The sequence below is a fragment of the Rattus norvegicus genome, chromosome 6 (assembly GCF_021556685.1).
Source record: "Rattus norvegicus strain SHRSP/BbbUtx chromosome 6, alternate assembly SHRSP_T2T, whole genome shotgun sequence".
NCBI classification, from domain to species: Eukaryota; Metazoa; Chordata; class Mammalia; order Rodentia; family Muridae; genus Rattus; species Rattus norvegicus.
This window is the reverse complement of record NC_141539.1, coordinates 42,310,617-42,325,217: the sequence shown is the minus strand read 5'-3', so window position 1 is coordinate 42,325,217 and position 14,601 is coordinate 42,310,617. Positions and strand designations below refer to the sequence as shown.

At 37.4% G+C, this 14,601-nt stretch overlaps 1 protein-coding gene across 16 annotated transcripts in view; it reads right to left on the bottom strand.

Moving 5' to 3' along the window:
* The window catches only part of Nbas (NBAS subunit of NRZ tethering complex), a 341,775-nt gene that overhangs the window by 323,646 nt on the left and 3,528 nt on the right, over positions 1-14,601 (bottom strand). For all 16 annotated transcript variants that reach the window (NM_001427446.1, XM_087554759.1, XM_087554760.1 and 13 more), the window contains exons 2-6: positions 14,335-14,389; positions 12,811-12,847; positions 11,626-11,703; positions 11,273-11,320; positions 5,734-5,777 (exon numbers count right to left, since the gene is read on the bottom strand). In NM_001427446.1, coding sequence (NP_001414375.1) covers positions 5,734-5,777; positions 11,273-11,320; positions 11,626-11,703; positions 12,811-12,847; positions 14,335-14,389 — 262 coding nt within the window. The remainder of the gene's footprint in view (positions 1-5,733; positions 5,778-11,272; positions 11,321-11,625; positions 11,704-12,810; positions 12,848-14,334; positions 14,390-14,601) is intronic.

Genomic DNA, 14,601 nt, shown 5'->3' with positions numbered 1-14,601 from the left:
TTAAGAATAAGCCAAAGCACGGAGCCCAGGTTCTTAAACCGGGAGGTGCCATAGGGGTCTGCAAATCTAACTAGGAGAATTGAGAAAAGTTGACAATGATGAAAAGACTTTGAAAACACAGTGACCAAAACTTGATTCAAAATCAAACACATACTGAATCTGGCAGCCTTCACCCACACCGTGCTATCAAGCTGAACCATAGGCTCTGGACATACAACACATACGCTTTACATGTGACACCATACAACACCAAGGAGACTGCCATAATCTTCCCTCAGAATCAAAAATGACTGTATATAGTGAACCATAATCTCTCTACTATACATACAAAATGTTCTGCTCTTATAGAAATATAATTTGATTTACAGAAAACAAAGACTTTTAGTATTTTCCTACCCTCATCCCTCAGCATGTACCAAATATTTGGACTGTAATATGTTAGAATGTTTGGTTTTAAAGTTGCTATTTGAATTGATGGCTTAAGAACTTCCTCAAAGAATTTTAGTTGAGAATTAGGACACAACGTCCCACAATTTCTAAATGGTCTTAAGCACACTTCTGCCACGTTACGCTGTGTATTTATGTGAAGCACAATTTCGGCATTGATGACTATAAAATCAGACTGTGGGTCAAACTCTGCAAAACACTAAACATGCTTGACACATAGTAGCACATAGGCAGGCACATCTATCTCAAGAGTGTGAAGGTTTGTTTTCCTCTTCAATAAAAATGAAAATTATACATAGTAAATCAATAAATGCTCTATTTGCAGACCTAGTATGTATACCTATATATCTGGGTTCATGTAAAAATTCCTCAGACAAACAGGGGTCACGTGTAGAAAAAGCTTAAGTAGCATCAGCCTAGAGAGTGGGTAAAATAGTAATTATTCTAATCACTGAGTTCAGCTCCTCTAAAAATGCAAAATATCACAAGTACAACTGCGATCCTTTAAGTATTGACAGTGTATATACCAAGATTATACAACCTAAAAATTAAAGAAGGAAATATTTTGAGGTAGATGAATCAAGAACTACTCCTGATAACATTTAAGATTTTGATAATATAGACCATAATACTTCTAATAAAACCATATGCAAATCAATTTTAAAATTACAAATAAAACTTCCATATGACCCAGAAATCTCACTCATAATGATTTCCAAAGCAAATGAGATCAGTGTGTTTAAAAAACATCTATGCTACTGGGTTCTTTATGCTATTATTTACAACAAGAAATAGAAAGTGTGTTAATCAACTGATCCTACCCTATTTTTTAAAAAGTCAATCCATGTGTATACAAGATTATGAAAGGTTATTAATTTAAATACATAGGAAGAATACAAATTAAAATAAAAGGTATTACTTTTTCTGCTTCCCCATATTAAGTTAATTCATTAAAACTGTTATCACATTTACTACTAAATAAAAAGTTTCAAGCTAGACTGCCCATCTCAAACTGAACAAACAGAAAAACAAAGTAGATATATTTACTCCTAATCAAATCATTAACTGTGTTAAATATAAATGTTCTAAATACTCCAATTAAATGACAGAAATATTAAGAGTATGAAAAAGGCAAGTCCAATCAATGCGCCCTGCAAGGCACATATACTAAATAAAGCAGTCAGGGTATGAGCTGGGAATGGTGGCACAGGGGCGTGTGAGCTCCAGGTCAGCCTGGCCTAAGTAGCAAACCCTGCCTCAAATAAATAATCAAATAAACAAACAACCCTACTAGGACAGGAAAGGAAAACAATGCCATGCAATAATAGTAATTACTCCCAAACCATCTATGCTAACACTGAGCCCAGCCAGGAGCGCCAGGAGATAACGAGGGACAGAGTAGCATAAGGAGCCATTTCATCAAGGAGACAGTACACGAATATGGATAGAACTAAAGGTGTTTTGTTTATAAAAGCACAAGTAAAGCTGGAAATGCCAACTCGTCTTTACAGCATGGTATCAAATTCTATACAAACTGTTCAGAGAATAAAACAGGAACACTGCTCACTCAAGTAAGAAAGAAATGAAAACAGTCTACATTCCTGTGTCCCTCATGGAGAGGTAAACATGCGGATGCTCATGTCTACACAAAGTGTTGTTAATAATGGCCTTGGAAAGAGTCAAATACAATATCGAGCTGTTTGCTACTTGGCTCAATTTTATAGGGATGTTTAGGGCTGTCTTGGTAATTTTAAGACCTGAGTCTAAATACCCTGAAAGTTATCTACCATGAAAAATAGATTAAGAAGGCAACTTGAGGAAGTTTGCCTTAAACGTCAACCTAAAAGACTTCGCAGCCAACACTCAGCAGAGAAAGCAGATTACATAACAGTTTATTTTTGTAAAACACACTCTGCTATAGGTATTAGAGAAAATCTTCTGAAAATGACCAACACTCATCTCCTGACTGCGATGGGTCTTTATGTCAACTTTTGTTCATCCTTGGTTGCTACTAAGAATGTGCATTATACTTACAAAAAAAAAAATACTTTCACTAAAAATTCAAAAAAAAAGGAGAGAAGGGATGTTGATAATCTGAGACATTAGACTCACACTTTGAAAACTGGGTTTTTCATTTCAAAATCTGGGCATTTCAAATAGTTTATGTTTTCTGTTACTTTTCAGATCAAGAAATACATTTAAACTCATTCTTAAATGGCATCTAACAGTAAGCTGATAAGGATTTGGGAAGTCAGAGGCAACCAGCAGCTGTCAGCCTGCACATCCTGAACTTGAAGGCCAATGGGTTCTCTCTCAGCATTCTTACAATTAGCAAAAAAATGAAAAACTCAACACAAAAGCTCTTCAAAAGTTTAATCCATCTTCTATTTTTAAGAGAAAAAGAGGAGAAGGAAGAAGAGGAAAAGGAGGAAGAGGAGAAGGAGGAAGAAGAAGAGGGGGGAGGAGGAAGAGACAATGACTGAATTAATGGTCTAGCAAGCAGAGCCAAACAACTTCCAACCCACATTTCAGACATTCTCAAATGGCCTATCTTTTATAAAACAATAATTGAAAAATATCAAAGTGGAACCAAATAGCTCCTATTTCAGTTTGCAGACTCTGCAATACATAGTCTTAAAAATGCATTAACAACAAGCTGGCTCTTCCTCTCCAGGCACACACATGAAATATCATTTGGCATATGGGAGTAATTCCCATAAAGATGAATCAAATAATAAGCAAATGATCATTGCCTCACATTATACAAAATAGAGAGAAGCCATTAATGCAGCATTAAGGTCATAAATTCCCACATCCAGAAGCCAACAAAATACAGCATTAGTTCTCACCACATTAGCTCATCTAGGCTGCCACATTAACAGTACACACTAAAAAACTCAATAAATAGAATTTGTATGAAATACAGAATAGTTAAACTTCCCATTTTCATGTTATCTTGTGGCTTTTCAGTTTGCTTACGAGGTAAGAATAGGTACCTAAGGCCACTACTCCAAAGGATTCTCCCTATGTCAGGATCACTCCAACACTGAGCATGCTCAGAAGTCTATCTCAGACTTCCTACACCTTCAGCAGGCAAGAAGGCTGCACTGGAGAACATGCAAGTGAAAAGCCCACAAGACTCTTCTGTAGGCTTCTTGACCTAATATCTGACCTAACACAGCAACTATGTTAAAAATACTACATGAAGTAAATGCAGGGAATACCTGAGACTCAACTTGATAGTTCACATTTAAACACTGTTTTGCCTTATTATCTTGGAAAGGCGACTCCACAGAAAAGGCTTATCAACGCACAAGGTCCTACTGTGGTTTGTATACACAGTACACAACAGGAATACGAAGCAGGACTGACAATTATTCAAAATGTATATATGTACTATAGTATACAAAACAAATAAAATGGGGTTGGGGATTTAGCTCAGTGGTAGAGCGCTTGCCTAGCAAGCGCAAGGCCCTGGGTTCGGTCCCCAGCTCTGAAAAAAAAAGAAAAAAAAAAGAAAAAAAAACAAACAAACAAAACAAATAAAATAAACATTTACTCTCAAAAGTTTCCAAAATTAGCCAATAGACAAATACATACTTGTTCATAAAAATCATTTCATTAGCTCCCACACATCATTATCAACCTAACAGAGTCAAAACCTGTGTGAAAACCATGTGTGGGAAGAATGTTGGGCACTAGACAGGTATGTGACTACACTAGAGGAGCCCTGCCTTCAAAGAATTTACAATCTCTGTGGTTAAGTGTGAAGTATCCCCCCACACACTCTTATCTTTGAGCATTTGGTCTCCAGGTGGCAGTACTATTTGAGAAGTTGAATATGTTTTCAAAGTGGAGTTTGCTAAGAGAAGTGGATTGGTGAGGGGTGGGCCTTGAGTTTTTATGACCCCACCCCATTCCCCATCTCTTCTGTGCTTCCCAACTGAATATTTAGCCAATCACACAGTCCTGCTTCCATGACGGACTGTAAAACCTATGTCAGCCAGAATAAATCCTGTCTTCCTTAAGTACTTTTGGTCAAATATTTTGTCATACAATTTAGAAATTAACACAATCTAAATTGGGAATCAGAAAAGCCAACTATTAAGAAAGGAAAACCAGGGTTAAGTGTTGTGATACAGGCAGTGACAAGTAACAGAGAATCGTAGACATTCACAAATGGTAGGGAAGAGAGCACAGAGGAACGGTCTGCAGAAAGAGCTCACTTGACCTCACAAAGAAGGAACTATATCAAGGGAAGAAGGCATGACTTAAAGTCAACCTTAATTAAGAAATGCTTCCATTAGATCAGGCTGGAGTAAGCCTGCAGCGTTTTTCTAATTAGTGATTGATGGGGAAGGGTCCAGCCCATATGTGGAGCCATCCCTGGGCTGGTGGTCCTGGGCCCTATAAGAAAGCAGGCTGAGCAAGCAGTGGGAAGCAAGCCAGTAAGCAGCACCCCTCCATGGCCTCTGCATCAGCTCCTGACTCCAGGTTCTTACCCCACCTGAGTTCCTGACTGACTTCCTTTGATAATGAACAATGGTGTGTAAAACCTTTCCTCCCAGCTTGCTCTCATCATGGTGGTGCATAACTTAAGAACCGTGACTAAGACAGATGAGTAGGCTAAGATGGTCCTGAATCCTGAGTTACAAAATAAGAACTCAGTTGTGGAATCAGGAATAATCAACTGAGAAGTTTTAGGTAGAGTTGAGTTCCTAATAGTCACTGTTTTACATGTTCTAAGTAGCCATCATGCATCACTGTGTAAAGGTGTACACAATCAATTCATATAATCTCTCTATAATTTAATATTTTACATTTGCATACTAGCAATAATACAAATGAGGCCAGAGACTCTGCTAGCTTTCTGGCAATGAAATAAAATATCTAATCTTAAGCTTATAAGTATTAGTAAGAAAGATCAAATCACATACTTTTACTAGTTTTTGTTGAAAAACTCTGAATTTATAAATAAATGTTTATCCCTGTACTGATTCCAAAATAGAAGATTACACTTATAAATTACTTTTTCAAAACAAAAAATAGCCTTGAGTATTTTAAAACACAGTTTGTTTCAAAGTCCTAAAACATATATGTGTGTGTGTGTGTGTGTGTGAAAGCAAAATATTTAAAGATTAAAAATTGAATAATTTAAATAAGTTTAATACAGCCATAAAAATAATTCTAGTAAACCCTTTTGGAATACTATTCACACTTTACAGGAACGCTGTAAACCATTACTAATTGAATTTTTTTATATTTCAAAATTTTGGAAACTCTTACCTTGACATTTCCCAATAATTGATGTAAAATCATCTTTTGCAGACCTACAAATATATGAGAAATAAAAACAATAGTTTTACCCTAGGGACACCAATATGTAACCCTATAAAACAACTGAGATACTGTGGTCTACACGTGCCTATATATAACAGTAAGCCATCCTCTGTCACATAGGTGGTGGTTAGTGTCTGAACTGGATTCTCTCATTAATAACAATCTTTTGGTTACACAAATGGTGCTAGAACAGGAGCACAGAGCTCCAACAGAAGAGTGCTTAAGCACTGTCTTATGATACAGCAGGAATGTTTGTACCACAGGCTCAAGATTCTGAGTCAATTGAGAATGGGCCCAAGTAAGATTATTGGTTAAAGCCCCACACATTGATACCAGTTAAGAACCACTAATCCATACCATATTTCAAAGTCTATCACATAGAAAAAGAGAGGTATATGATGTCTACTTTAAAAATCACATAACATAAATAGGTTATAATACATGAACCAGAGACCTGTTTACAATCTGTAATCTTGAAATACATAACTTAGTAGTATAATTATAATTAGTACAGACTGCATTCAAAATAAAAGCTGGTGAACTTTCTAGAACATAATTTAATATCAATTACCTAAAACTGTAATGTCTATAGGATTTGACCTAGTAATTTCACTTCTACAAAGTTATTCCCAGAAAATGATTACAGATTTATATAGTTATCAAGGAAACCAATACAATCTAATTTATAAAGAAGAAAAATACATCAAGTATAAAGAAATTAGTTAAAGTTTGCTGTGCGTATCCAATGAAATATTATGCAATTACTATACCTGACATGGAATGATTTTATATTAGATTAATTTCAAAGGTTACTCAGGAAAAAAGTAACATACATTTTAAAATGTAAATTAAATTTATAAATCACAAGAGTGATTCAGAAATTGGTATCAAATAGAATAAACAATATTACCCACTAATCACACACACACACACACACACACACACACACAAAGTACTAAAGAAGTTATGTCAAAAGATTAATAGTAAAATAGTTGAGGAGTCAAACAAATTAATTTCTAGTTCTTTCTTTCTATTAAACTGTATTTTCTATTATTTCTAAAGGATCTACTAAGCATTGCATTTACAATAATTTACAAAGCTTTTAATATTTTAACTATTTTTCAAATGTTGTTATGGCTCCAAACATAAATACAGAAATAAAAATCTAAGACAACATACTGCTCAGCCCCGAAATGGAATGAGGCAGAAAGAACTCACTCTAAAATGAAAGTGTCCTGACTCCAGCTCAGTCTCTGTGACTGAGACAAAGGATTAGTGTTTCCCTTCTTTAAATAAAACGGGATGACAGCGCCTCACACAGGTCAGAGAAAACACTGAAGGAAGGAAGGGAGGAAGGGGGGAGGGAGGGAGGGAGGGAGGAGGGGGAGGGAGGAGGGAGGGGGGAGGAGGGGGGAGGGAGGGAGGAGGGAGGAGGGAGGGAGGAGCACTACTTTCATCCTTACGGTGAGGTACAGGACTGCTGCTGTTTTGCTATGGAAGAGAAAAGCTAGCTGGACATGATGGTTTTGCTAAAACATCATCGATCATTCCCTCTAGTTAAGCAAACTCTGGGGTGGGAATATTTACACATGCCTTCCTAAGAGTTTCTTCGCATCTTTGCTGGGTTCTTTCACAGTTTCCAATTAGTCCCCATATAAACAACTCATAGCCATATGGAATTATTACTTCACTATTTAAGAAATAAGGAGCACATATTGACCAATTATAATTTGTAGCTGCTGGCAAATTACAAATGAAAGAGTAATTCACACATTGTTATTTTATGCAAAGTCTGCCCTAGTACAGGCAAGTTAAGGACAGCAAGCATCCTAAGTGATTGACAACATTTAACACAACACTGGAAAATAACCACCCAAGTATTATTGCAAAAAAGGAGGCCTACCTCTTAAAAACTCAACTGCTTCAGCTTTTCAAGTCTCTTTTCTCAGCAACCCGTCCCCATTTTAACTGCTTCCTAACAACAAATAATGATCTATGATACTAGAAACAACTCCCACACTTGACACACCCACTCAGTGTTACTACGATTACCACGAGACAATCTCACACTGTACCCCAGAGGCCCATGTGCTTTACCATTTAGTCCCCAGCTGGTGCCTGTGTTTGAAAAAGTTGTGGAACCTTTAGGAGGTGGACATTTGCTAAAGGAAGTTAGTCACTGAAGGAAGGTCTGGACGCTATACAGCCCAGCCCCACTTCCTGTTCTCTCCCTGATTCCTCACTGTTGATGTCATAAGACCAGCTAGCCCCACGCTCCTTCCATCATGCCTTTCCCGCTATGATAGACTGAGATGCAGTCCTTGGAACTCTAAGCCAGAATAAACTCTGTGAACCTAAGTTTGTCCCATTAGGTCATCTGTCTCAGCGATGGTTAACGTAATTAAGACACAAACGCTCTTCACTATTGTAGACAGAATGAAGTGGAACAAAAGGAGCCACAGTCTTTAAAATTCAAGAACTCCAATATGGTGGCACGCATCTATAACCCAAGCATAAGGATTACAAGTTCTAGACCAGCTGGAGAGCCTACGTCAAACAAAACTTCCAGGACACTCACTATTGCTGACTACTCCTCACTTACTGGAAAACATTTCCTTTTTGGTTACTGCAAAGTCAATACACGTGCTTATATTCATTCAACAAACACAACTGAACACCAGCTCTGAGCAATGCGCACCCCCATAACTCCCTCTTACCATCTGTTCTTCATATTCCTCAGGGAAAGCCCACATTTATCCATCACATATAGACACTAATTCTTTAGTTCATGGCAACAGGCAAGTGGGAAGTGATGTCCTTTGAGGGGAGCTGATTGAGCTACATCACCAGCCCAATATTTACAGACTATGGTTAATTATAAAGAAAACACAACACAATCCAAGCTGCAGACTCTCTGTCTCATTCACACTGCACTCCTGGTAGATGATGGCACATGATGGAGTTGGAGAAAACAGAGAAGCTAAAGACAATGAGGGGGCAAGCTGCATCTCTACCAAACCACAGCCCAGCTGAAACACAACACAAAACCTGAGGGGACAAGAACAGATCCTGAATTCTTGTGCCAGCTCCTCATTTTTAAAGTCCAGGAAAATCTACACAACCCCTTAGATGTGCCAGGACTCTGTGAGTTAACAGAGTACTTACAACACCAGCAGTGACATTAACTTACCAAGAGTAACAGTAAGAGGGCTCGTTACCTGTGTTGTGGTTTGAGGAGTTCCACACAGTGTACTCTCAAAGGCTTCCTGGTGGAACTATTTTCACACCGAAGTTTATCTACACAAAGTTTGCAAATCATCCTTTCAGCAAAAAGTTTCATGAATCTTTGGTCAAGCTCTCCATCTCATACCTCAATATCTTGATCACACATCATGCCCTGACTGATATACCAAAAATCACTTCACCCATCTTCTCTTTTCCTGGGAAAAATGAATGTTATCTTCGGACTGCTGTGTATAAGTAAGGTTGTTTCTCAAAGCACACTTCACAAAACTGCAACAAATGAGTTCTCTCAATCCCTGTGAACAATACAAACACTGCCAAAATAGGATGCTTCAAGATGCTGTTAAAAACAACACTAACACAGAAGGATCCATAATGCCACATCAGGTTAAATTACTTAGCATGGAAAGACTACCATCATTTCCTTGGTGGCTTGGAAGGACTCAGAAAGCCTCCCCACGTGAAGCCAGTGCCTGACAGAGAAAAGACCTTCCTATTCCTCCAAAGGCTGAGATAATCCAGTCCTGCTTAAATACATGGGAAGAAAAACTAATCAATGACCACCAGAAAACTAAGACCAATATGATAGCAACTGAGTGGGCACTGGTACTGTTATAGTCAAGAACAATGGAGCAGCGGAAAAACATTTCCATTAGTATCTAAGAATCTTTAAATCTCTTGCCCTTAACTTTCCTCTTGTTTGTATATGGTATACATGCCTGTATGCATCCATATCCACATATGTTTAGGTGTATACATGTGCATGTGGAGATCCACAACTGACAAGTATCTTCCTTATCAGTCTCTACCTTATATGTTGCACAAGGGGCTCTTGTTCAAACCAGAGCTTGCATTTTCAGATGATATGGTTAACCAGTTTGCTGTGGAGATGCCATTTCTGCCTACTACAGGAACTGGGATTCCAGGCAGAAGTCTATGACTATTCATTTTTTTCACATGGGTTCCAGGAATCCAAACTCCACTCCTCTAGATTGCACAGCAAGCTATTTATCTGCTCAGCCATCACCCAAGCCCCTCCACTTACATTTTGACAACCAATAGTAAGACTTTGCCTAAGAAAAGGGAGGCTCTCAGTATTAGAAATGGTATATATTTAATGTATTGATGCAAATTTCACAACATAGCAACTACTTCTGAGTTTTGTTTTTTATTTACGTGTGTGCTGGAGTAAATTTATGTGCACAATGTGCATACAGACAGACAGAGGTCAGAGGGGGAATCAGAGTCCCTGGAACTGAAGTTACAGGAAGCAGTAAGCCACCAAGCAGGTCCTGGGAAAAGAACCCAGGTCCTCTGTAGTAAGCACTGATTCATGTGTCCAGCCCTTAGAGGTGTATTTTAGATGAGAACATAGCATCACTGAATGTCTTGACAGACACCAGACAGGCGTCCAGTACTCATGCCACCTTGGTCCTTTACAGACCTACATCCGGTCAACACATCTGTGCTATCATAGCAAAGCTGTCCAGCTTTGCTTTACATCTCGAGACATCTTACAATGCTCTAAACGCTGGCCCACCAGTAACTACTCAAACAAGTTTCTTCCAGACTTCTGGAATATTATCTTCATTTACTTAAAAAAAAACCATTACTCAGGAATAAGCAGAGTAAAAGGAAAAGCACAAAGATAAGCAAAATACTTGAACTGGCTGGTTTTGTGTGTCAACTTGACACGAGCTGGAGTTATCACAGAGAAAAGAGCTTCCCTTGAAAAAATGCCTCCAGGAGAACCAACTGTAAGGCATTTTCTCAATTAGTGACCAAAGGTGGAGGGCCCCGCCCATTGTGGTGGTGCCATCCCTGGGCTGGTAGTCCTGGGTTCTATAAGAAAGCAAGCCGAGCCAGCCAGGGGAAGCAAGTCAGTAAGTAACATCCCTCCATGGCCTCTGCATCAGCTCCTGCTTCCTGCCCTGCTTGAGTTCCAGTCCTGACTTCCTTTGGTGATGAACAGCAGTGTGGAAGTGCAAGCTGAATAAACCCTTTCCTCCACAACTTGCTTCTTGGTCATGGTGTTTGTGCAGGAATAGGAACCCTGACTAAGACACTACTCTAAGGGAATATCATTTCTAAGTTAGTGATCAACACTTCACAAAATTAATTCAATATAAAAATTCCTTCAAATATACCACCTTGGAAAATTATTTTAAATCTTCTTTCTTATGTTTAAGTAATGGTCTTTTTTGTGAAAAGACATCTTCCATATGGACATAGTAACCATTACCTGATCTCCACACACTGATCTTGAACAGCAGCCAGAAGTTTACCATTGCTGAATGGAAGACAAGGGAAAGAGTCGTCAGCTTGGATGGAAATACTTCCCAATCGGTTCTTTAAAGTTTTGCTTTTATTATCTACCTTTTGACTAGACAATTAAATTAATATGCAGGTATAAAATCATAGAAATGACTTAATATAGCTTAAATTTCTATGTTCAAACAAAGGCCATATCTAACAAAGGGAATTTAATAAAAATCAAGAATGAAAGCTACAAGGAATCCCAAAATTCGTGTCTATGTTGAGATTTAAACAAAAATGCAGTTAGAAGAGTGTTAAGTGGATTTTACACATACTTACTTTGCGAGTACCAAATGCCAGTTTATCTGTTTATTGACCAAGCGAACCAGTCCGTCAGGAAGCAAAAACGGGGCAGGGCTGAAACCACAACAAATCATCTAGCTTAAAACTGAGCTATGAAAATCATATATTAGTAAGTAATAACTGTACCTATAAAGCGTTTGATATTAGGATATAAATTTTGAATATTAGTAAACCTAAATCCAAAAACCACTAATTTGATAATTGAAATCTTAATAAGGTATTTGGACAACACCCCATGGTGTACTAACAGCCTATACAATAACCAACATACCAACATAGCCAATTTCCTCACTTGTCCCTTCCCTACTAAACCCTACATATTCAGAAATCACAACAAACATCCCACACATACATACTCACACGTGTGCACACATACACATACATACACATATGTGCACACACACAGACTAAAATAACTAAACTAAAAACTAAAAAAAAAAAAAAAAAAAAGGAAAAAAACCACTGAGCAAGTAGCTCTATAGGAGAGCAAAGGTCCCTACATTAGGATTATCTCATCTCTGGATTTATTAGATTTAAGGTTAGGAGAAGCCACTACAAACATTGTTAAATGCAGAATTCTATCATTTTATTGAATTGCTTATGTTCCTGTACAAATAAAACTATTTGTACAAAATATAAATCAGGATATTAATTTGAACATTGCAGAAACCATATAAGCAATAACTGGAGAAGTCTGAAAAGCAAAGCTTAAAACAGGTTTAAAACTGTTTCATATCATCACTCTTTTTAGAGCTGAAAATCAACACTATAGCTGACATAACGACACTCAAAGAATTAAAAAGCATGCACCAAGTCAAATCTGAAGACCTAACACAGTAACGCAACTACTGACCAGTGCTGATGTAACAGTGAAAACGAAAATGCTCCTTAGCATATACAACACAAGGATCCAATATAGGGGCATTTCCTAGGCAGGCAAACACACATCAGAGGAATCAGGGGTCATCAGGAGATGGTCAGTACGAAGGGGACAGGAACTATCAAGCTTACTGAGGTATCTATGACCAGCTTGCATGAAATCTTTGAAATGCTTATCTAAAAACCAGGTTTGCCTGAATGTCAACATCCCTACAGGAACTGGATATTCAAAGCCTTAAGTCTCAGAAGATAGTAATCTTTGTAAGAACTGAGAAGGCTCACCTGTACCAGATGTACTGACGCAAAAATAACAGATGATCTGGAATAAAAAGAAACACTTGTCCTTTAACAGTTACTTGTAAACGACTTGTAAAATAAGACCAACTTAATATAGACTATAACTTTTACAAGATCATATAATTATTTATATTAAAATCCAAGCTTATGTTGTTTTGAAACATTTTTCAATTTCGCAACTACAAAATTTTAAAATGTTTTAGATGTTTAATCAAGCCATTACTAGAAACTAGAAGTCATAGTAAAATGCTTTTTAAAACAATACTATTTGTAAAAAAAAAAATATATGAATCAAGATATTAATTTGAACATTGTAGCAACTATATAAGCGATAACGGGAGAAGTCTGTGAAAAGCAAAATTTAAAACAGATTTAAAACTGTTTTATACTATCACTCTCTCACACACTCTCCTCCTCCTCCTCCTCCTCTTCCTCCTCCTCCTCTTCCTCCTCCTCCTCTTCTCTCTCTCTCTCTCTCTCTCTCTCTCACACACACACACACACACACACACACACACATACCCTCACACTCCTGTGCACACAGCTAGGCATACAGTAAGGGAGAAAAGTCTGAAGAACATCACCTCTAGGTTGTAAAACAAAGAAAATTCTATTATAGTGCATGAACATTTTTACTTTCCGATTTTTTCTACAATTATTTTGATTCATTATATTTTTCTAAATAATCCAAGATTTCATTTATGATTATGAAAACTAATATATTACAACTTACATAAAATAATAGCTAGTCACAAGTTTTCTACTTCTTTAAATTGAATTTTCTTTTCTCTTCATAAGGAACTCAGATGCAACATGAGGATGAAATTTCAGGCCAGAAAGGCAGGCAGTCACATATCCAAAGAATACTGTGAACAAGTCTCCACATATAAACATTACACGTGAGGGCGGAAGAGAGGCCTCAGTGCTTACGCTGCTCTTGCAGAGGACCTGGGTTCAGTTCCCAGCACACACAGTGGTCACCACCACCTGCTAACTCCAGCTCCAGGGGGCTCTGCATCTTTTCACACCTCCATGGGTTCCTACACACACTTGGTACACACGCATATACTCAGGCACACACATAGAAAATGTAATAAATAAATATAAAACAACATGACTTGTCAGCCTAGAACTATATTAATCTGTTAATTAATATTATAAAGCACTCATGGCTCAAAAAGGCTTACACCAGGCTTACACATCACCATCCCATGTACAACAACACATCTTTAATGGCTATGCCTAGGCTAGAGTTTAGCTCCAGGCTGAACTAAAGATAGGTGAGAATGAGAATATATATACATTCATATATACATACATACATCTATAGAAATAAGTACATATGAAATTAAATTCAAACAGCATGCATGCTAGCTCTCTTCATCAGGTTCTTTACCATAATACTAAGGAGCACACTTTTAAGTCTCTAGGCCAAAACTGAATAGTTGTGAAAGGAGAAAAACCTGTCCACTAACTAAGTATAATACATAAAACACAAAGCATCTTTACCTTTGATTGCTTTTGTGATGATGAATGATGCACCATGCTTTCGGTTGCCTCTGGGCTAAAATCAAAAAAAGAAAAACCTTACAGTTGAGAATTTTATAATACTTGAAACATTTAAATTTACACTTTTCTACTTATATCCAGAGAATTGAATTCCAGTACCAGTATTTTAAAACTTCTTACAGAACCCTATTAAAAAAATGGGGTACAGAGCTAAACAAAGAGTTATCAGCTGAGGAATGCCAAATGGCTGAGAAGCACCTAAAGAAA